Below are 24555 nucleotides of genomic sequence, written 5' to 3' on the forward strand. Positions count from 1 at the left end.
GGAAGATTCAGCAATTTTCCTCTCACTCGATTCACTCCTTAGTTGCCTATCTGTGCTTTTATTTTGGGGATGGAAAAAGGACAGAAATGAAGGATTTTGGAGTGGAGGTGTTTCAAATCATCTACATTTCCTTGTGGTGTTTTGCATTGTGCCAGCAGCTCATAGACCTTGGGTTAGTACAAACCAGCATTTCCTATCCTGATTACACAAACTCCCGTGACAGCCTTGTTGGATTTATCAAGACATATTAAATTATCAGAGCAAGATGCTGTTCCCTGTCATCATGTGATGCAGGCTGCACGCTATGCGAGATGCTAACGAAGCAAATCAGAAGGGAGGGGAGAGAGAAAGGCAACAGAAGACAAACATTTGCTCATTCCCCACTAAATCTACCCCAGCTGTAAGTTTCAGACATTCATTTAAAAGGAGAGCAGAAGCTCTTAGCCTCTGTCTACACGCCCAGATATGAAATTAGTTTCCATCAATCTAATTAAAAGAATTCTCTGATTTCCCACCCCATTGCACCCATCAGCTCACAGGTACAGGAGTTCATAAAACACATGTCTATCCTGCAAGGATTAGAAACTTTTCCCTCACCAAAGACCAGATGATTATTTCAGGCCACAGTCTGCATGTGCCCTAAAAATCAGAATGGCAGCATGGACTAAATGGAAGAAATGTATGTGGATCCACACCAGCAGCAATATTATGACAGGTATTTCACTAAGGTAAATAAGGCCACCACCTCTGCAGCAGAGCAGTCCCATCCCACATGCAGCCAGCTCCAGTGTGACCAGGACTCCAGCCTCCCTAGAGGACTGTGCCTCTCTCAACAGCAAACATCCCCAGCAACTCAAACATCAAGAAAACCCTCAAACCCACATAACTTTATCCCAAGCTCACTCCTCTGCCTTGCCCGTAGGGGTCTGTTCTGTATTTGAAACTGGTTTAGCACAAACCCCAGGAGCAGAGCAGATACTTTCCAGGGGCACAGGTAGCCTGGGAAGCTGGGCATGCATCCACCAGGCAAACCCCATTACCTAAGCTCTGGCTGGGCTGTCAGGAGCAACACCTCAGCTAAGCCACTGGAGAGTGGCTGGGACCCTTCAGTCCAACACAAAAACCGCATCAGGGTCTGAGAGAGAACACCTCCAGTGCATGAACCTCACACCTACCCATAAGGTACCTAACTAAATGGCCCCAATATACATTGCCTGTAATCACCCCAAAGATGTAGCATCACACCTCAGCCACAGACACTCGCTGAGAGCAGAAAGTTCCAGCATTCTCCCCAGTGATAGGATCAAGATGTCTATCTGTTCTCTATACTGTCAGCCTCAACATCTGGTTTTATTGTGGTGGTTATCTGACCGCATATCCTGAACTTATTGATCTCAAAAAGTTTATACCCATCACAGTCTTGAATATTCTCAGCTCTTCTGCACCTTCTCTACTCAGAATAAATGCCTTTTTTTATCAAACTAACTCTTACCAGCAAATTGGCTGGATTAATGCAGTCACCTTGTCCCCCTTTACAAGACTGGAAACAAAGGTACAAGTTTAGGGACTGTACTGTTCCTCTCATCATCAGGACTAATCCATAAACCAGGTTCTCTGGGCTGTATACAAGTGACATTTACCTGAAAATAACCTAGAATTAGCTCAGAGTGAAACTGCATTGACCCAGAGCAGCAGTGTACATAACAGACACAAGACTAGTCCTGCCATTCTACTGAGAAGTCAAAGAAATCCACATGCACACATCAAACTATTATGCAAGCATGTGTAGAGCTGGGCAGAAAGACATCCAACCCAGGTATCCGAGTCTCCAAGTGCGCCTCTGTGTGCTGAGAAAAAGGAGGGAGGAACACCTTTGTGTGAATTTGCTGGTGTAGTTTGCAAGTTAGGTATTACAGATCTTGTCTCCGTTCGTTTACAAACATGAGGAGAGACTTCAGAGCCCTCCACTAGAGCGTCCTCACCCTCAAGCTACGACAGCTGAGGGTCCCTAAGGAACAGCAGAGGGCACACACAGATGCGTGAAGGAGCACACCTGTGTACCTGCAGACACGCACCGGGCCGCACTGGCTGCGGCACAGGCATGCAAGGACAAGCCCCGGCTCCGCCAGTGCCCTTCATTCATTCCCAGAGGAGCTCTCCCAGCCTCTCCTCCGGACGGGTACTCACCCAGCCCTCGAAGGTGTCGCTGGGGGCGGCGGAGCGCAGCAGGTCCTGGAAGTGCAAGGTGCAGTTGGCCACGAAGTCATCGTAGCCGATGGGGGTGTCGTGGAAGACCGAGAGCTCGATCTGATGGCCGTCGGTGACCGTGGCCGAGAACTCCTCGTTGTAGGTGGGCTTGTTGGTCTTCTGCTTGGTGCTGGTCTGCCCCACGCGCACCTGGTCCACGCTGACGGTGACATAGGGATCCAGGAGCTGATAGCCCTTGCGGAAGAGCGAGTGCCGGAGGGACCAGCGGGTGGGCTGCAGCCCCACCGCCTCCCCGATGCGCACCTTCAGGTACCCGCTGAACTTCATGGCTCCGGACATGGCCGCGCCCCGGGGGCGCCCGGGCGCCGGGAGGAGAGCCAGAGCCCGCTCCCGCCGGGAGAGGCACCCAGCCTCTCCTGCCGGGCCGGCGCCGCCCCGCCGCGCCTCCTCAGGGGGCCGGGCGGCGGCTCCGCGCCCGCCCCCGGGCTCTGCCGGGGCTCCGGCACCGCCCCGCCCGCCCCCGCCGCCCGGCCCGGGCTGCTGTGGGGAGCAGCACGATCCGGCTCGGGGACACCTGGGCGTGAGGTGGCCCCCTCCGCCCGGCCCGGGCTGCCGCTGCTGTGGGGAGCGCCGCGATCCGGCTCGGGGACACCTGGGCGGGGAGAGCGGCGGGGCCGCGCCGTGAGGGCGGGGAGCGCACGGCTCTGCCCGTCCCGCCGCTGCCGAGGTGAGGCCGCTGCCCGGCCCCGCGAGAGCGCACAGCCCCGGGGGCAAGCTCCGAGACACCCCCGAGGGGCTGCGACCTCCAGGGACTCCCCGTTCAGCACCTCCCGGGAAGGGCGGCTGCTCCGAGCGCGGCCCCTCGGCGGCTGCACGGGGACAGGAGCGAGCCAGAGCCGCGCTGCTCCCGCTGCCCGCAGCTCGCCCTCGGCTGCCGGCGCCTTCCCGCATCGCCCAGCCGGGAGAACGTGCGCGGAGAGCACAAGGATGTGTTGGCTCCGCCGTTTGGGGGTTAATTGCGGGTGATTAACGTGCCTAGTACTCGGCGTGCAGGGTTGTTTTTAGGGTGGATTGTCTTCGGGGGGTTGATCGCACTTAATAAAGTCGGAATTTAATTAGTTTTAATTGCTTTGCAGATTTCACAGCAGAGCGGTGTGAACTGGGTAGGGAACAATGAAATCCTGCCTTCCCGGTGGCATTGTTCAGCCGGCATCGGTTGAATTAGGTTGCGGTCCTTTGAGTGACCCCACCACAGACAGCTTGCAGCCTTTTCAGCCTTTTTTTTTTTTTTTTTTTTTTTTATGTGTTTCTTTCTTCTTTTTTCTTTTCTTTTCCAGACCACTCCTCTTACCTCAGCTCTGCCATCTTTCACATTCCCTAGTAAACAGTCTCTGTTTTTTCCCATCCCCTTTCCTCCCTTGCCCCCTTCTCCACGTTGTTTTCTTCTTCTAGAAGTCCAAGTTTTGTAGAAGCACCAAGCCAAAGCTCCTTCTAAACCTCAGACAGAGCAGGTTGTCTCTGATTGCCTCCTCTGGAGAGAGCAGGTGGAACAGGTTCAGTAATGTGATCACTCCTCACATGGAAGCAACTGTTCTGCCAGAAAAACTTGTAGACTCTTAAATCAGACTTCTGACAGGTCTCCTTTCAAGGCTTTTAAGTTCCTTGCTCTGTCACTATTAACTGGAGAAGACAAGTGTTTAGGATTTTTTTGAGCCTGGTTAGGACAGCTCATCCTGAGGAGGAATACAGGCTTAGTTTTAGAAATTGCCACCCCACATTCTGGGATTTTGTTTCCAGGAGTGACTGGCTGCAGATCTTTTAACAGCAGGTATGGCCAAGTAAACACAGAGTACTTTCTTCTCATAAAAGACTTGTAGATTTAGATTTTTTGTGTTGATGTTCCTTCTGAAATGCACTTTAGCATTAGTTGTGATCATTCTAGGTAATTTTATTTTCCCTGGTTTTAATCTTCATACCTTCTTGCATTCCGGTATCCCACAGCAGTGAGCTGGTCAGAAATAAAGATTTTCTTTTATCAACTGTGTATCTGCTACTGCTTCCATGTCTGGATTCACCTCTTCATCTTTCATGACACCATAAAATAAAAATGTCCCCTATTTACCTCTTCAAGAGCTCCAGTATCTGTCATTCTGTACTTTCACCATTTCTGTCCTTCTGAGTTATGAGCTGTCCCTTGAAGCCAGGGCAGAATCCATACTGACCATCATGGGCAACCCAGAGTTCTGAGAAGACTTCACCAGGACTCACTCAGGGCTGCAGACAAGGTTTAAAGACAGCCTGAACTTTAAAGCATCCAGCATGGGTACCTAAAAGATAAGGCTGAAGGCCTTAGAAAGGCTGGAGCACTCATTCTGTAAATTCCAAATCCTCAAATACAGATTTTACTTTGCTTGGAGCCTTTTCAAAGGGCTCAGTGCAATAGCAGTGAAGAATGTTTGGCATTAGGAGACTATAGTTAAGAGATAAACATGAACTACAATCACAGTACTGTCAAAATTTCTCTTTACCTTTTTCTCAGTTTCCTAAGCAGGCAGAGATGAAAGTCATCCCAAGCATTATGTGTTAGAAGTAATGGCTGGCTCACATATTTACTGCCAGAAACAGGGAGAAGACAAAAATCTGCTGGTTAAAGGCTCAGACAGTGCCATTTCCACTGCTTAATTACACAGGTGAAGTACTTTGCTGTGCTGGAGTTTCATCCAGAATAGGAATGAGGATGTAAATAACTTTTTCTATACAGTGATTCATTGGAATCTCGTGTGATAATGTGATTCCTCTACCCAGACTTCAGATAAACCCGGTAAGTATTGTAAAACTCATGGAAAAAAAAAAGCAGGTGAGCCACAGTTGTAAGTATTTCTGGTGAACAGCAGTGCAAGCCAGTTTTCTGCTGCAGGAAAAAATCAATCTTGTGGACTCATATGATGTGAATCTAATTAATTTTGTTTATCCACTCAAACCAGTCTGGAACAGATCATCTCAAACAGCATCTGAACACACCCCTATTCTGAACTCCCAGCCAAAGGCCAAATGTCCTGTTCTCAAAGAGAACTGAGCAGCGACATGAAGTCAGATCTACCCTGCCTACTCTCCAGACATCCATGCACTGGAAAAACATCCCCAGTTAGGTATTTTCTTCCAAGAGTCAAAACATCTCTGCACACCATGACCTTGCGAGGCTGAATGCAGCTGCACCATCTGGTGATGGCTGCACTGATCCTCCTTGCACACCTCTGGGGGCCAGTCAGGTCTGCAGGAGTGTGGATTCTCTTCCTTTCCCCAGCAGGACCTTGGAGACCAGGCTCCAGGCATGGCAGGGTGATTCATTCTGTGGCCTCGAGTGCTCAGGGAGGCTGAGCTCTTCCCAGTGCTTCCTGCCAAGTTGGATGTTCCCTGAGCAGCCAGCCCGTGGCACAGAGCTGTTCAAGGAACCCACTGAGAAGAGTGAACAGATCTCCTGGTGTGCCTGAGCAGCAGAGTGGTGGGAGACATGCAGTGGTAACAAAGAGAAAATGAAGCAGAAAGGCAGTGCAATCTGAATTATGGGTAAATTACAGGATAAACAAGCCATCTTATTTAACAGGCAATCTTATTAACCTGGCACTCTAGGAGAAGGTTTTAGTGTAGTAGTGGAAAACTCCCTGGGGAAAAAAAAAACTTAGAGCTCACCAACAATCAAAAAGACAAGTAGACTAGTGGTAATTGTTTAAAACAACTGACAGCAATGCCAAAACTGTCACTGTATAAATGACACACTCATACCATTTATTGTGTGCAAGCCTGCTGCTCCCTCCATCTCAAAAAATGCAGAATAGATGTAGGAAAGGTACAGAAAAAGATGACAAAGGTGATGAAAGGCATCAAACATGGTTGTGAAGGGAAAGAGACTGCCTAGCTTGATATTTCTAAGTCTGGGAAGGAATGAATGAAAAGGAAAATATGAGCAAGATCTGTACAATCATAAACCACATGAGCTGTATGAATGGGAAAGGATTTTTCATTCTTTCCCAGCCAAGACCTAAAGGACACTTACAATTGTTTTGAGGTCAGAGGTTTAAAAACATACAGAAGCAAATGCCTTTTCACAGAATGCATAGTTATAATTTGGAGTTCATTGCAAAAAAATGGAGGCCAGAAAACAGCCTTATCCAGGACTAGGTGTTAATGGAGGTTAGACTTAATGGTGGCTACTGAGCATGAGATAAACCCTGGCTCAGGAATGTCTTAAACCACAAATTGCCAGCTGAAAGGAATCGACAGGAAGGACATGGGACAGCATGGCTGAGGTATGATGGATCTAGGAGGGACACAGTGAGCATGCCATGCTCCTCTGAGCTGTAATTTCCATATCTAAGTAAAAAATTGAAGAATGACACCTCCTTAGGCTGGCTTAGGCATTATTCCCTGCAGGTGGGTGAATGGTCAAAGATGGGAACAACTCTCAAAGTTTACTCCTGCATTTTTCCTTCAGGTCACAGAAACCTTAAGGATAAGTTTATGCAACTTCTCTCTTATGTTTTTGGGAATCTGTCTGAAAAACTTCCAGTTCAGATCCACAAACAAAGCCAAAGAGCTTGGCCAAGTCCTGTTGTAACATTATGATTTAAGCCTGGCCTCATCTCACACTACAGATATATACAAATTAGAGCCGATTTCATGCACCCTGTAAAAATCTCAATTTCTTTTTCCACCAAACTGTGTGTTATTCCCTTCCCCAGTAGCCTATAATTCTGTAATAATTTAGTATCATCCTCATTTGGCAAGTTAAGGGCAAAGTCTTAAATTGCTCCACATTAAATTTCTACCAGACATTGGTTACATTCAGCAGTTAGTCTGTAAAGCAATGGAATAATTTTGTCCTTCACAATTACCATTACAAAAAGTGCCAGTGACACTTTTTGTAACTGAAACTGCAGCTAAATACACTATAAAAATACAAAATTAAGAGAACTGTAGAGGCAATTGAAGTAGGAACTAACTCTATTTTGTTCCTCTATTAATTTTAGTCTATTTATACCACTTCCCTTTTATAGTTCTTTCTATAAGACTGCTTATTAAACCTTTAAACAGTGACAGCTGCTCAAGACTGAATATCCCATATGTGGAATCATTTGTGGTTTAGGGAGAAGAAGAGGAAAAAAAAAAAAAGATCAAATTCCTCTCTAATAATAATAATTATAGGATCAATCCAAAACTCACTGAAGTCAAAAGCAAAGCTGCCACTCATTTAAGCTATACAAGAATCAGGCCTGGTTTGTTTGTTTGCTGTTGATCCTGATTTATTCCAGTACAAAACAGAAAAAGAGACTGTAGCCTAATATCAGCTTTTCCTAGTTGCCATGAAAACTGATTTTCTAAACTGTAGCTCACCTGATCCCTATTATTTTTTTTTATTTTGGAAAACACCAGGTCATTTTATAAAGTGCTGGTATTATAAACTGCAGAATATAGTTTATAAGAACTCTAACTCCTACAAGCCAAGCATTAATACAGCTAATGGCCTGTTTGTTGTATTAAACTGCTCTCATTTGTCTGGGTCCATTAACAAATGCAGTGGTCATTAACTGTTAACAGCAACTCAGTTATTAGATTTTATTACTTGTAGAGGAAACACTGGAGAACAAACTGATTGTTCTGGTTTACTGGGGTTTATTTCTTTCCCAGCAGGCTTGCTCTATTATTTATAATTTAGTTTCTCACTTATTCCCGAACATGACAGACATGCTTAGAAATGGGCTCAAGGCACCCATGTGGACACTCAGTCCACATGCCAGCCCCCTACCCCTGAGCCCAACAAACCTCTCCTCTAAACCACAGAGCTCTGAGGCACCAGGCATCTGCAGTGCCCTCTGCTTTCCTGATTTTCTGTATTTTTTTTTGTTGGGCAGCAGCTTCCACCCACATGCGTAATAATGAGATTTATGTAAAAGATCCAGTAGCGTGTATATAGAAGGCTGGAAAATCTCCTGCTTCATTCATGGTTCTCTCTTCCTAATCTACTGAAATCCAATATTCATGTTTAAAAATGTCTTTTACTTCCTCTACATAGGGACTGATGTGTCAACTAAGGGTGAATGCTTTCTGCCTCATTAACATTACCTCATTAACATTTAGTCCAGATAATTGTACAGTTCTCTTCTGGCTTTGTGGCTTACAAATAAGCTTAGAGCCATAATCTTGCAAATGCCTGCATGTGAGGAATATTGCCCAGTATTACCGAGATATGAAAGCCCTTCCCTTCCACATTTTGAATGTTGAAGGTCCCTGATCCACATTTCTCTCTGCTTTCTTCCCTTTTTTGCAGCTCAAAGCAATGGAAAAACAACACCAATGTCAAAATGCCATGAAGGCCTGGCAGCAGCTTGTCATGGAAGCAGCTTTCATGGAGCAGTCTGAGCAGTGTGCTTCAACCTGCAGTGCCATGGTACCCAAATGAGGGAGGAGACACCCAGAAATCATTGTTCGTGCTCTTTGAGAGCACCATCTTCTGGAGTCCCTCAGTGCTAGACCCAGCTGGTGTTGCAAGACAGCTATCAGCACTTCAGAGGTGGAGATATGTGAGATGACTGAGCCCTACCCTCTGTGTGGTTGGGTATATTTAATGGTATTGAAATAACTCAATTTCTGAGCTGTTGGTCTTTTCCTACCACACTGCACTTATTAATGGTCCTTTTAGAGTTGTTCTCTGCTACAAAGGCACACCTGGAATAGGTGATCCAACCTGTTCTGTAAAGGCTTGGATCAGTCAGATAGGGCCACAACCAGCACAGAGTATTGGTGGCACATGTGATGCTTAACTCTGAGAGGAGAGGTCACACTCCTCAAATAAAGTGATTCACGATGCGGTATCTGAACGCATTGTACTGCAGGTGCCTCACCAACCCTGTTCCTGTTTGGCTTGTGAAATGGGATCTTGTCATGGTTTGACTACACACAAAGTGGTCAGAGGACAAGCATGGACTTCAAATTTGGTCAAATTACATCAGCCCAGTGCTACCTGCAAGCCCATTCAGATGTTATGGCAACCAATGGATCCAGTATCGAGAGGAAAAAGATGGGAGATTGTGGCAAGCACATTTCTCTCCCTCTCAGGATTTTTGATAGAGGTGCACAGAGAGAAATGAAAGAGAAAAAAATTTCTATTTCTGCTCCTTGTTTTTCCTATGTGGAATGTGTTTGGAGAATTGTTTATCTGGAGTGAGTGTTTGATTGGATTCTGGTGAGGATTGTTTGAGCCCAATGGCCAATCCAACCCACCTGGGGCTGGACTCGAGAGAGAGGGTCACGAGTTGAGAGAGAGACATAGAGTGAGAGAAAGTAGTATGTAGTTTTAGTATCCTCCTTTTATATAGCATATTAATGTATTTTAGCATAGTTATAATAAATAAATAATTCAGCCTTCTGAATTGAGTCAGGCATCGTCATTTCTTCCCATTGGGTTTGCCTGCATATACAATAGGAGATTTTGCTAAGAACAGGCTAAAGACACTGCTGGTTTGTATAACCAAGGATTAAAAAGTTTTTCTGTCATCCCTGGAGCAGGGGTTACAGCCTTTTCTGTATGCCCATCTCTCACGTGGGATGGTGTCCTGCCGGGGACTCAGAGATATGAGTCACCTTATCTGCTCCTGCCTATAAACAAGGCACTTGGGATACAGCTTCCCTCCTATCAGCTTCTGATAACAACTTCCTTCCCACCCTCTTTCCCAAGCCAGCACGTGCTAACATGTTGTGCAACAGAACTGGCTGGACCAGAAATTCAGAAGTATTTAAGAAGCCCAAGGATGTGCACTTTATGTCTTTAAGCAGCAGAGGCTTGCTGGGAATGGCCCCGGACTGTCGAGTGTGTGCATTCTCTTTACCTTTTGGAAATGGTAGAATAGGAGCATCTCTGCCTCTTTCAGCTTTTGGTCAGCTCAGGAATTAATAAATCCCAAGATTTTCCATGAGGAACATAATAAATCCCAGGGTTTTCCATGAGGAACATAATAAATCCCAGGGTTTTCCATAAGGAACAGCAGGACTGTTCAAAAACTGAAGAGACCCCAGAGTCTTTGCCCACCTGGAGTGTTGCATCCAGCTCTGGGATCCCCATCACAGGAAGAACATGGAACAGTTGGAGATGGTCCAGAGGAGGCCATGGAAGTGCTCAGAGCTCCTCTGCTGTGAGGAAAGGCTGAGAGAGTTTGGGATTTAACCTGGAGAAGAAAAAGCTCCAGGGAGACTTTTTAATACATAAAGGGGACTTGGAAGACAGATGGATACAAACTTTTAGTAGAGCCAGTTGCAATAAGAGTAATGGTTTTAAACTAAAAGAGGGTTGGTTTAGATCAGATATAAGAAAGACATTTTTTACAACAAGGGTGGTTAAACACTGACACAGAGAAGCTGTGGATGTCCCATCCCTGAAAACATTCAAGGTCAGGTTGGATGGGGCTCTGAGCAACCTGATCTAGTTAAAGATGTCCTTGTTCACTGCAATGTTTATCTAATATTAATGTTATTCCTTAAGAGGTATGGTGTTGTTAATTTATTGAATAATTTAACTTTGTGTTTTTTTAAGTCCCCCAAAGACTGAACTTTGAGCTGAGCTAAAACAATAGCAGACATTGTTTAACACTAAGCAGACTAAAGAGGAGGAAAAAAAAATGTAATAATGTTATGGGGCTATTATGACTACACATTGTAGACTCATTATATTAGCTAAGAATACTTAACTGAGTTGACTCCTTTAACACTGGCAAAGGCTCAACAAGCTCTTAAAGTTCTTTTTTCAGTCAAGACTGAGCCTGATCTTTGTTTCCTGCCATGTCTCTCATAAAATTTCTTTTTTCTCAGAACAAAATCTCGTCTGCCAAGAACTGCATATTCATTCTTCATCTCAAGAGCTGAACTCTGTTCTACTGAAATGCGGGCATTGACCAATAATTTGTATTTATCTGTACATTTTCTAGCAACCACAAGATCTATCATCTTCAATACCTATAGTGCAGATGGAAGTATAAAAGGCAGCAGGAAAGGGTTAGGAATAATGGTGTTAAAAGTGTTCTAATGAGAGTACACTATAGAGAATATAATGATGATGAAGGATGCACAAAGGGAGAAGGGAGCAATTACATGGAGTGGATGATCAGAAGAAAAAGAAACACATAGGAAGTATTGGGCATTATTAACCTTTGCATTCCATCTAAGGTATATTGATTTTTACTCTTCAGTCCATTACAAAGAACTCTCCTCTTGGTTCAGAACCAAGCCCCAACACAACCCCCAGCACAGGATTACAGTGCTGTGGCAGGGCTGCACTCTGGGATGTGCTGTGCAGGGCATGTATCTCTGTGGCTTTGCTTTAATCATCACTGAGAGGTAGGAAAAATGCACTGTATGGACCTTTACTGAGATCTTAAAAATCTCAGTAAAGCCTAAAGCTCTGGGATATGAAGATGCCATCCCAAGGACCTTTTGAGTCAGACTGTTAGATTCGTAATTCCTTAAAATAACATTTCTGTTGGTACACACCTATGAGTAAAAGTGACCTGCATGTCCCCATCCCCATCCCCACTCCATGGTGGTTCCCAGAGTGGAACTCTTCCCTTCTTTGGGATCAGGGTGTACACTCAGCCAGAAAATACCAGTGCAGGCCTGAGCACAGTCCTCTCTCCCACACTGCCTTGAGAAATTCTCAGATGTCTGTAAAGAATCAGAGAGAAATAATGCTCAGGACCTCCCTGACCATCCCATTTCTGTCCCAAACTCTGCACACAGGCAGCAAACTACACACAGGGATGCTCTTGCTGAGCTGCAGCTGACTCTGAATAAGCTGGGGAAATAAGAATACTCAGGATTGCTCTAAAATGTCAAGACCTTGCTCAAAAAGTCTTAGAACACATTTAGAAAACATTCAGAAACCAGGAGGATCAACAGAAACTCCTAAGAGCAGAGCTATGAAAACCAGGATTTCTTCCCATGTCACAGACCTCTAGATGGAGCTGCCTCTTTTGTTTTCAAACCAAGCAAGAGCCACTGAAGTTCTGCAATAAGGCAAGGCAGTGGGAATATAAAGCTTAGGCATTTGCAATAGGAGAATGGAATGGGAGCGTTATTTTGCCTGCATGTTGGGCTGTCAATAGATATTGTCAGCTTCTCCATAATTCTTTGAGAAACCAAAGAATTGGCAACCTGTGTTGCCAATGCCCTTGCTTACAAAAGTCACTCCTTCCAATTGTTTGGGGGTGAAGAGACAGATTCAACTGGAGGGTGCTGAGATCTGAGTGTAAAGAATATTCCTATGAAGAGGGAAAGGCTGCAAAAATTCAGATAACAAGAACTCCTTTTCCTCCCATAAAGTGGGACTCCATTTCAGGAAGAACTACCCCATTCCATGGACAGTGGAAACAATTTTCCCAGCAGGGCTGGCCAGATTGAAGAGAACTGACAGCCTGAATTTCGTGCTCAGCCTTCATCATCCCATAAGCCTTGAGGGGACCACCACGGCCACACCTCAAATCCTGGGGTCAGGTTTGGGATCCTCACAAGAGAGACATTGAGGGGCTGGTGCAGAGAAGGGAATGGAGCTGGGGAAGGATCTGGAGCACAAGTCTGATGAGGAGCAGCTGAGGGAGCTGGAGGGGCTCAGCCTGGAGCAAAGGAGGCTCAGGAGGGACCTTCTGGCTCTGCACAGCTCCTGACAGGAGGATGGAGCAAGGTGGGGGTCAGACTCTGCTCCCAGGGAACAGGACAAAAGGAAGCGGCCTCATCAGAGGAAGTTTAGACTGGATATTAGGAACAATTTATTCACTGAAAGGATGGTCAAACTGCCCTAAACAGGCTGTTTGGGGAAGTGGTAGAATCATAATAACAGTCCCTGGAAGTGTTCAAAAAACTTGTAGATGTGGCACTTGGGGATATGGATTAGTGATGGGCTTGACAGTGCTGGGACAATGGTTGGCTCTGATAACCTAAAAGGCCTTTTCCAACCTAAATGATTCTCTGCCAGCACTGTGCCAGGAGGAAACACCAAGTGTTGTGTCCCTCTTTGCACTGCACTATTCCCACCAGTCCTGGGAACCAAAAACCCCGGATTTTGGGAGGACTGAAGAAGCACACATCTCCCTTTAAACGTGACCCCTAAAACCACCTGCAACCTGTCACATTTGCCCAGAGTGTGAAGCACAAATGGGCAGGATCCAGATTTCATATTCCAAATATCACCTTCCCTCATTTCTCACCAGCCTTAGAAAAACCTTTGGGAAGACAGAGCATCCCTGTGTTTCACTGCTGCCAGTGCTTGTTCCTCTAGAGGGTACCCTCAGCCCACAGGGAGCTCTGCTGAGCACTGCTCCTAATGAAACCTGAAGGCCAGGCCCAGGAAAGTAAAAATAAAACTTTACAGAAAAGCATGCTGTAATTTTATGATGCGCTTTAATTTGATTCTGGTTGGTCAGACCAGCCCCCTGGGCAGGCTGGGACTGCACTGAGCAGCACAGGGCTGTGCTTTCAACTACCAGCTCCAGCCTCCTCCAAGGACATAAATGTTAAAGCCTCCTGTGCAATCAAAGACAAAAATTACTCTGGGATGTAAATGAAAAAAAAAAAAAAAAAAAAAAAAACAAACCAGGAGACCCACAGGAACTCACATTTAAAATACAAATTTAATCTTATTGAATACATAAGAGCAAAAATTTTCAGATCTCTCATGTTATTTGCTTTTTAGTGGTGCCTTAGTTAGTGGGGTAGAATAAGCAGAGGACTGCCCTGTACTAGGAACTGGGCGAAAACCTAGGAAGAAACACACAGCTTGTCCCACAGAGCTTGCCATCATTGCATAAGGGAAGAAGGAAAACAGACCAAAGAGGGGGAAAGTGGTGGCCTGAGACTCTCTGCAGGTGGGACAGAGGAGGAATGGGACACAGGACACCCAGTTCCCCTGCCAGGGTCCCTGTGCTGGCTCACGGTGGCTCTGATGCTCTGTGCTCACAGTGTGCCCTGGTTTCCCCTAGAAAAAAAACCTTTCTGGGTTTTTCCTCCTAGAATGCAGACATGGATGCACAGTTTTTCTGAAAGCCAGGCCCCCCCAGCCCTGCTGCAGCTAAACTAAAGCAGGTCACAGGAAGTGTTTGCTCACTGAGCATGGGGAAACATTAACCTAAACTGCGACCTAGCAAAAGGAACCAAATATTTGGAAATGCCACCTCTTTTCATTTTTTCAAAGGAAAATACACCCAGCTCTGCCTGTTCCAGTACTTCCCACATCCCTGGAGATTGGTGGCTAAGTCTACACCTGCCATATTCTAAGGGAAGCTCAGAGGGATTTAGTGAGCAGTTTGGCTCACATGCTAACAGCCAGTTTTCCACCCAGATTAGGGATATCACCCTGGAATTCATGCAACTCCATCCAGAAGTGACAATATAGCAGCAAACTCACTCCTCCCATTCTACATCATATTGGTGCAAGACCTGGTTTCTCCTTGCTACTAAACCAGGATCTTTCAACAGCCTCAAAGCAATGAAAATGGTGTTTATGTAAATACCCAGAGTCACTGCCAGTGTCACTCCTGTCATGGGATCGAGTCAGGAAGGAAATGTTAGGATGTGTAACAGACTGAGGTCCCTCAGTGCAGACAATATGGAAAAAACTAGAGCTAGTAGGGCAGAAGAGACCTGTTGAACAAAATGGATTGAGAAATTCCAGTGAAAGGTGCTGGTTCCCACCCAGCTGCCTCAGCCCAGCATGGGGTTTTGGTCAGCAGAGAAAGGTCAGCAGGCACCCTCATGGGAGGTGGCACACCAAGGGCCAAATCCAAAGTTTGCAAAAGAACACGAATTTCAGTCTTCACTATCTCTAGGGGTTGTCCTAACCGCAGGGCTGTTGGCTATTTTGGTACCAGTTCTCTTTGTGGTAGTTTTGTAGTAAGACAAGAAAAGAAAAAATCCTGAATTAATAATAAAAAAAAATTCTCTTCAGAGGGCTAAATTTTTTTTTTATTTCCCCTTACAAATTTACTTTACATGCCTAAAAACCTCCCTGATGTCTAAAGAGCAAGTTGAAAGGGATCTTTGTGAGCTGAGCAGTACTGGACTTGGTGTGAGAGCCAGGAAAATCTGTGTGCAGGTACTTACATTTATTAGTCCTTACTGCAGATATTATTAAAATCCCTTTGACATTCCTGGGGAACTTCTCTGTCTGAAAAAGTGATAGAAGGGTCTGTCTATGACATTAAATGTGACTGTTACAAGATTTGTCCAGATAAAGTTAGTGGTTAATTTTTCATTCAAACGTTTTTTGTCTTTTTTTTTTATCACCATTATCTGGGGGGGAAGGGGAGAGTAAGGGGAAGGGAAATAAACTATGACAGATTTCTCACATAAAATTATATGATGTGGTTTTGACTGATATGAACATTTCTGACCAATGTGTCCATACAACCCTGACTGTAAAACATTTCAGGAGCCTTGTGCACAAGATGTGCTCTGACAGGGGTAAATTACACACGAACAAGCAGAGCCATGAATACACCCTCACATGCTCCCCAAGCCCCCTGTGGGATGGCAGATATCAAAACCAGAACCTGAAATTCCCTTCTGGAGGCATTTCATCGTGCTTGGAGCTTTCTCCCCTCTGATTTACAGAAGGAGTCGTGGATGAAGGGCTGTCATTTCCCTGCTGATTGGGACAGTGGCTGCACCCTTGTGGCAATCAATGTTCTTTTAATGGAAAACAGCATGTGTTTCCATTGGATCGCTTGGTTATATTTTGGCATTTTGTTTATGACAGAGAATTATTTGTTATCAAATCCTTAGTGGTCAATAGCTTCAACTTCATTCTAATTACCAAGGCAGCCAACTCATATTTTTTCTCCATTTACAGAATTTGTAGGACTATAACCAGACAGCAAGCCACGAGTGACTTGGCCAGTAAACAGTGCAGTTTGCTGACTAGTGTTTGTTTTATAACCTTTGGCATATCTTGATATGTACATAATAACAGTTCTTAACCCATAAATAATATTTTACAGAGGTCACACTATAGTTATTTAAGTTCAGGGGTTTATTTCCCAGAACACTAAGTAGCTGTGAATGAATTATGTTTAGTCTGATCTGCCACAGAAGGGTCATAAACTTACAAGTTGTAGCAAACCATGGAATATTACTCCTGTATGTCAGGCAAACTGTAAATGTAAAAGAATAATGCTTGATAAGGGGAAAGTCTTTTTATTTTGTTAAAGTAATATACGTTCCTAGGGAAAGACTGTAAAATTTCATGTTAAGTGACAAGTTGGGCAATCTCTGCACACACAGCTTGTGAATTCTCCTTGCTCTCTGGGACACTTTGCATGTCTGAGAGGCTACAAAACCTACTCTGAGCAGGGAATCTTTTTCTTTCTTGGCTCCCTTAGGCTTAGAGTGTCCCAGAATCCACAGGAGGTGATGAGAGAAACTTTAGTGCCTTTTCACAGGGCTAATAAAAAAAGGGGTCACTAAATGCTGCCAAAAGTCTGTTCCACTGTAACAGCCATGGACAAAGAGAAAGCTGCTACCTCACTTCTTAAGTATGATGAACATCTCAGGGACTGGGAGGGAAGAAGGCTCAGCTGCTGATCATCAGGTGGGGACCTGGATAACTTTGGAGGCTGCTTGAGGCCACCTGACAAGAGAGGGAAGAGCAGAAAACAGTGGCAGGGAATTGCAAATGAAGAGACCAAAGGGACTGTAGGTTCTGGGAAAGACACCATGTGCAGGAAACAGGAGATGCTTTTATCCTGAAGAATGTTGGTTTCAGCACCAGCTGAGGTAAAGAAAGTGTGCAAGAGAGGAGCAGAAAAGGCTCCCAGGTCCTGAAGACAAGACATAGTGAGAATGAGCAAAAGCCAGACAGCAAAAACTCTGCCTTGATCCCAAAGAGCTCCCAAAATGAGGAAAGCAGGGAAGTGCATCTGAGTCCGTGTGCTTTTGGTGTTGATTACTCTAATGACTTCAAAGCAATAGATGAATTTAGAACCTGCTGCAAACCCCAAATTTCTGTGTGCTCCTCCAAAACAGTGACCTGCATGGTCAGAGCCCTCGAAAAGGGTAGTTTTAGGTAAAGAGGAAGAAAAACACCAGTCCTGAGGCTGTTCAGCTGCTGTGCTGTAAATGCAGTGTCAGGGAAGAGGCAAGAGCCTGTGCTGAGGTTGAGAGCAGGGCAGAGACCCCACTGAGCTCAGTGAATGAAAGGATGTGGGAGAAGCAGCTCGGTGCACATGGACACACTCCTGCCCCCAGCAGCAGCTGGCACAGCCCAGTCCAGGTGACACTTTCCTTCCAAACCTCCCTGGGCACAGCACTCTGCCATCCCATCTTTTTGTCACCAGATGAACTGGAGAAATTTGAAGGCTCTTAAAATTCCAAAAAGTTCTACAGGTAACCTTTAAGAGATGCTGTAGGGAGGCAGTGACACTTCCCAAACCAGAAATAAATATGAACCAAGAGGAATCAACAATGAAGATCGGATCATTCTGGTTCTCCAGAATTTCCTGACTCCACCAACTACTTTGCTCCTGCTGTCTGCAGGGGGCCTTGTGGAATTCTAGCTGGAGACATCTCAGAGGAGGAGAAAAATAAAAATGAAGCAAAAAGTCACCAGCTGCATTTCTCAATTTGCACTCCTAGTGCTGGATGGCTGAATCCAGGGTTAGCTGTTGTGAGAGGGCTGCAGCATGGTGAGACAGGACCTAGTTCGCCACCCAGCAGAGCCCTCTATTATTTACAAGTTGTGTTAATGTTCTGGCACTCCTTCTATACAAAATCAGTCCTGCCTAAATGAATAGTTGCATAGTGGTGGAGGAGATTTTTAAAGAAAAAATATGGCAGTGAATTGTTGTGTCCTCACTGAAAGCCAGCAGGAGGTGCATGCCTAACTTGCCCATTTGCTTTGAAAAACTCCAATAAATATTATTTTGAAACTCATTAACTAGAAAGAAAATAAAATTTGGGTAATTTTTCTTGACTTTTAAGTACTTTAACAACAAATTATTTCTTCTGTGTGTAAAATTTGAGAGGACTCACAAAAACAAGCCTTTTAAACAAAATAGAATCCTTCTTCAGTGTCCTGACTATACTGCAAGTATTCAATTTCCTAGATGATATTTTATGATGCTGAATTCAAATGGAATTTTAATTTTTGGAGTCTAAAGTCAAGTGGTTCTGTTAACACCATAACCTGTGAAACCTGTGGCTGTGTCTCATACTTGGACCAGAACTCCAGCACAGGCTTCTTCTCTTCTTGGGGTGTTCAGTGTGACACAAGTATTCAGTGTTTCACAGGTATTTCCCATTTCTATCAGTACAGCAGGGGCTGTGCTGCTGCCTCTCTCTCAGGGGGTCTTTTATTTACATCTTCCACAGAATCATCACAGAATGGCTTGGGTTGGAAGGGACCTTAAAGATCATCTCATTCCCCTGCCATGGGCACCTTCCACTATCCCAGGTTGCTCCAAGCCCCATCCACATTGAATGGCCTTGAACATTTCCTGGGATGGGGCAGCCACAGCTTCTCTGGGCAGCCTGTGCCAGGGCCTCACCTCCCTCACAGGGAAGAATTTCTTTCAACCTAAACCTCTCCTCTTTTAGTTTAAAACCATCCCTCTTTGTCCTATCTTGATTTGCTTGTGTATAAAGTCACTCTCTTTTTATAAGCTCCCTTGAAATCCTGAAAGGAGACTTCATTTTACACAGACATCACTTTCCATAAAACCTGTAGGAATCCCCCCCTTACTTTAAATCTTCTTTCTGCTCGTCTGATTTGGTTGAAATTCCCTAAAAATTTCACACAACTTTTATTGGATGAATGGAAGCCAAAAATACAGGTATGAGAACATGTGATATGTCAGGTAATTTTGTTTGTTTCCTTACATAAAACCATAAGGATAATTTCAGCTCTATTTTATCCCTCACTTTATTCATTGCACAATTTTGATTCAAAAAATAATAGGAAAATAAAATAAATTGTCTGACCATGACATCTCCTATGCCCAGACAAGTTTGAGGAACAGAGATTTGGGCTCCCTGATGACCCAAACAAGTGATGTATCACCGAGTCCTTATCTGTGCTCTGTGACCATTCATTTCAGAGATAGCAGCATGAGGTCATGTCGTACTTTTAATTACCTGTATTTTAACTGAAGTATTTGAGATCACAGCAAATAATATCACTGTGGCAAAAAGCACAATCATTATGTAAGGAATGAAAAGGGGATGACTTCTCCCAAGAGGTCCCATGCCCATGCCTGGTTCTGTTCAGCAGCTGGGCCCACAGGCACATTTGTGACCATCACTTCCTTGCTGCCTACACTTACCTGTTATAAACACAGCAATTCTGTCTTCACAGGAAATTCCACTTTATGCAGCATTTTCCCATGCCTGTACTTTTTTTGTGAACCAAAAACCTAAACCAGTGCCACTGGAATTTTTAAGGGAAATTCAATCAAGTAAATGAAACCAGTTAGTTGGTTGCCTAAATAAAGCTGGATGTATCCTTTTGAAAATCCTAAACCTGCAATCTTAGATGCACCATAAATTCAAAAAAAAAAAAAAAAAAAAAAAAGAAAATTAGACTCCTTCTGTCACTATAACTAAATACAGTATATGATAATTCATTTAAGACTCTGTGTTTATTCTTGCTAGACATGAATCATTTCCTAGCACCACAAAGCATCACTCAAGCACCATTCTTTGCTCCCTATAATTTACAGTGTAGTCAGCCCTGACTAATCATCCTAATTATGTTGGTACTAAGGACTGCAATTCCCTTCTCTTTTCCCAAACACGGACATGCAAGATTAGCAATACTTTGAACATATGATGTTTTCTTCACAGCTTGCAAAAGTGACATTTCTAAATTATTATGAAACAATTATTCATTAACTACAATAGTGCCTAAAAATCCCAAATGCCATTTTTCAACCGGAACACACAGAGAGATGTAAAAGCCCAGTAGATGAAAGGCCCAGAGACACAATCAAGTTACAGAAGTTAAAATCACCACAGGTCAGCAAAACTATTTACTGAGCACAGGCATATTCTTACCCTTTTGCAGTAAGGTATAAAATGCATTAATTCAGATCTCTCTTTCTGAGATGTGAGTGTATTTTACCTCGCTTGCATGGCATGATCTCAGTGAGGAAGAGCTGCTGAGCATCTTGAGCTCTGCCACAGTTCATCCAGTGTTTGGGCAACGATCTCAGGTGATTTTTGGGGCTGTCCTGTGCAGGGCCAGGAGTTGGACCCAAAGACCCTTGTGAATCCCTTCCAGCTCTGGCTATTCTGTGATTATCTGTGTGTTAAGGCAGGTGAGTGATTAGGACACCTGAGCCCATGGCACCCACATCACCCAGGTGCCATCATCCCTGCAGGCCTTGGGTGGGTGGGGTTCTGCAAAGCACCAGGCCAAACACATGTCCCTCCTGTTACCCTCTGCAAAAAGGGCAGATTAATAGATAATTAACATGTATTGGCTTGTCTTGTGGTGCTTATAAAATGTGGTTTGCATTATGTTTTTGTAACAGTTGGCCAGCAAGCCTTGACCTGTGAGGGTTAGGATGAATACCTGCACAGCTGGAGCCTTCAGTGGCCAATGGCAGCTCTGCTCTCATCATTTCCCCCTTTTATAAATGTAAATATTAGAGGTCTTGTTTAAACCTTCAAAACCTAAACATGTCATCACTATTAATAACATATGTTATAAGACACCACATGCTGGCAAAATAACCTGCGGTTAATGACACCAAAAATATTGAAAAGCTTAGCATAAAATTGAAACTTGTTAATGGTACACCGTGCAGTTTGGCATACAACTAGGGGCAGGAATTCCACACAATGGGACTGTGTGAGTGCTAACAGCAGGCTCCCACAAGATAAAATAAACTTGTTTTATGGACATGAGGAATTGATTTTTAATGAGATTCTGCTCGGCCGTAACATCATCCTGGGAGGGTTTGCTGGTTTTCTCCTTGCCTCTGGTGCAATATTATAGTTTGCAGAGTAAAGACTCACTTAAATTTGGCCTATGGATTTGCACCTTCATCATATTAAGTGAAAAGTAGGTGTTATCCCAGGTCTGGTTGTTAAAATACCTACAAAGAAGATCCCCTCTTCCCTGCATTCCCTGTCTGTAAGCTCTGGGATCAGGGAGGTCAGCAGAACACACTCCTCGAGTTCTTTCAGAGATAAACTATCTTGCAAACTGATTTCCTGAGGACAGAAGATTAGTAATGAAAAGGGATAAATCTCTCTAGAGAACCTGACTAGAGGAATTTGAATTTATCTTTTCATGTCCAGGTCTCAGCTGCCTGTTAAGAAAACATTAAGCTATAGAGAGGCTGTCGAACTTGAGATTTGGTATCAAAACACTGTCACATTCAGTCACAGCAATGAAAGACTGTTCCTTTGCTGTCTAATCTGATTATCTTTCTTATCCACTCCATCAATTAATACCAATACTGAAGCTCCTCTTTGAACCCCAGAAAGAAAACCAGAGTCACACAGCTGGGAAGTACCTTAGGGAAAAACAGAATCCAAATCAAGAACAACTATCAAACCTCTTCAGCTTTAAACTCAAAACATTTTCTTTGCAACGAATTCACATTTTTGCTTCCCAAATCGATGTCACTTGGCCCTGAACAAGCTGAGCTGCACAGTGCTGTTGCTTTTCTTTCCTCTCTGCTGTTGTGGTTTGCACTGTTTGTGTGCAATCATTGGCTTTTAATTGCCTTCTATTGCCTGTTTCATTTGTCAATAAATAGAAAGTGCAGACCTATCACCAAAGGCCTTACATCTGTTTCTCATACATCTTAGCCACCCATGGTGCCTGAAGCTAAAGCTGTCCCCTACTGCTAACCAGGCTACCAGTTTATTAGGGTTTTTTTCCCTCCCCTTTTAAAAAGATGAAAGCCCCTAAAAGCTTTTTTCCGTGCAAGTGATGGTTGAAGTTAATGAAGTAAGCATCTGTTAGGTGAGAGAAGGTCACCCTGGGGTTGGGCACCTCCCCGTGGTGGGACCGGCATTCACCCAGCGATTAGTATGTGATGACAACACCTTAAAGATAATTAGTTGACAATGAGTTGAGAGCCTGTTAACCCCTTTAACACCTTATAGTTTATGATTAGAATGAAACACTTCAGGACAAAACAAAATAGATGTAGTTTTCCTTGAGTGATTTACCATTTTTTCGGTGTTTTCACCTATCATTTTTGTGATCTTCTGCCAAAGGAGGAAACAGCTGCCAGGAGCCCAGAGCACAATTCTTCATCTTCATCAGTCTGGGCTGAAACGTAGCCCCAGTTTTCTGTGCACTGTCCTCCACTGGCTGTGAGCTTAAGCCTCTTTGGGCTGGGGCAGAGCCATGAGAACTGAGATGTGGATTAGTGGCATTTCTCAGTGGCTGAAACATCAAGCTCAATGGGTTTTTCCAGGTGGTTTTCCACACTAAGGTGAACATATCCCTGCAATGCTAATGGAAGCCACTGGATTTGACTCACCTGAGTGTTCCAGATGGGCTTTCCACAGAAACAAGGATTACTTGGCAGAACAAGAGAGAAGCTTTTGTAAAAGAAGCTGTAAGACAGGATGAGGACACATGTGAGTGAAGCAACTAAGAAACAGCGCTGATCATGGGTGTTGGGGACAACGAGGAGGAGCAGGAGGAAGCAAATAGAGAACAACTGGCAGTCTGTTGTGATTTATATGGGCTGGCATTTCCCATCTCCATTCAGTCACTCAACGTGTTTAATCATGACATGGGAGGTCAGATGAATTACGACTGGCAGTAGCTCAAGAAATTTGGCAATAGCAAAGTAAAACAAATTTGTGCACAGCAATCAAGAAAAGCCTGTCTCGAGATTAAAAATAAAATTCCATTTCATGTAAAGAGATACATATCTTGCTTCCCTCTTCCTTTGCACTTTCTAGTTCCATGTAATGAAGGCAGTCCTGGTGGGAACATTTTATGACAACATGTCTGCACCATTTTTTTGACACAGACCCAGAGAACAAGGGCTGGTCTTGCTTTCATGAGGTTTAGCACAGGACTTCCATTGATTTCAGCAGGAACAAGCTTTGTGTTTGGCAAGTACACAAATATGTGGCTATCTAAGCTATTCTGTAAACTTTCTGCCATGTGTCCATCATTAACAGCTGCCAGGGTCCTGGGATGCACAATAGATCCTCACAATTCTCATTTCTCCTGTGCCTCCCATTTCAGTCCTTTAAAGCTCTTTAAAAACATCAGTAAATTAAGTTCCACTGTGGCAAATGCTCCCTGGAGAGACTTTTATTCCCAGGTGACAGGCAAAGGCAAGGCTTGCAAAGGATCCCCACAGCAGTTACAGCCCAGACCTCCTGGCTCCCAGCCTCATGCTTTACTGCTAATTAAATACATCTAGATTAATGCAGAAAATGTAGAGTTTTGTTATGCTTTTTAGATTTAAAGGCAATATATGGATTCAGCACTGTATCAAATGTCCATAAACTCAAAAATAAAGTATTTCCAGCAACTTCTAAGTCCCTCATTAACTAGCCTGTACTACTGGGTGGAACCAGACTTAAGGAAAACTTGCCACCATTTACCTTAAGAGAATTCTAGGAGTAGAGCTGTCTTCCTTCAAAATTCAAGATTATTATCCAAAACAGATTGATCTGTCTGATATTATGACTATCAGCTCTTCTAGCAGTCAAAAAAATTTATGACAACTCCATCTTAAACACAGTTAGTAAAGTTAATTTGCTGTTATTGGAAGATGGGTCATAAAATCAGAATTCCTGGAACACATAACTGATTGCTTGATTATTAAATGTGATTCAGAGTTAATTAATCAATCTACTTCATGATACAGAAGAAAAATATTCTTAAAATACCATGCAGAATCAGTTTCTCTTTCCTCATGTGACCTGCTCTTTTATTGCTCTTTAGATTAACTGGTGCCTCTTCCTGCAATCCTAAATGCATGTTTAGGCACAATGTTAATTACAGAATTGTCTGACTATGAATTTTAAAAATACAACTCATAATTAATGATGGACATTCAGCTTTATGTGCTAAACACCAGTGTAACAAAATAAGAAAAGGCTCCACCGGTTTCAACAGAGCTGCAGAAATTTAGGCCAGCTGCGAATCTGTCCCTATCTTTACAATACATTTTTGCCCAGTTATTTCCTTTATCAATTTTTTAACTCCCTTAGAATATTGCTCTGGGGAACACATCTAAAATACCTGTTTGTCATGGGATTCTGCATCAAGCTGCACAATCCTGTTGAATTCAGCTCTTACCTGCCTTTCTGGTTATTGAAAATGAGGGA

At 43.9% G+C, this 24555-nt stretch overlaps 1 protein-coding gene across 1 annotated transcript in view; it reads right to left on the reverse strand.

Annotated features, from left to right (window-relative positions):
• The window catches only part of PRKCH (protein kinase C eta), a 112218-nt gene extending 109557 nt beyond the window's left edge, over positions 1-2661 (reverse strand). Inside the window, exon 1 of the mRNA XM_002200361.7 lies at positions 2188-2661. Coding sequence (XP_002200397.3) covers positions 2188-2547 — 360 coding nt within the window. The 5' untranslated portion in view covers positions 2548-2661. The remainder of the gene's footprint in view (positions 1-2187) is intronic.
• Between the last annotated feature and the right edge of the window lie 21894 nt (positions 2662-24555).

Source organism: Taeniopygia guttata, chromosome 5 (assembly GCF_048771995.1).
Source record: "Taeniopygia guttata chromosome 5, bTaeGut7.mat, whole genome shotgun sequence".
In the NCBI taxonomy this organism is placed as follows: Eukaryota; Metazoa; Chordata; class Aves; order Passeriformes; family Estrildidae; genus Taeniopygia; species Taeniopygia guttata.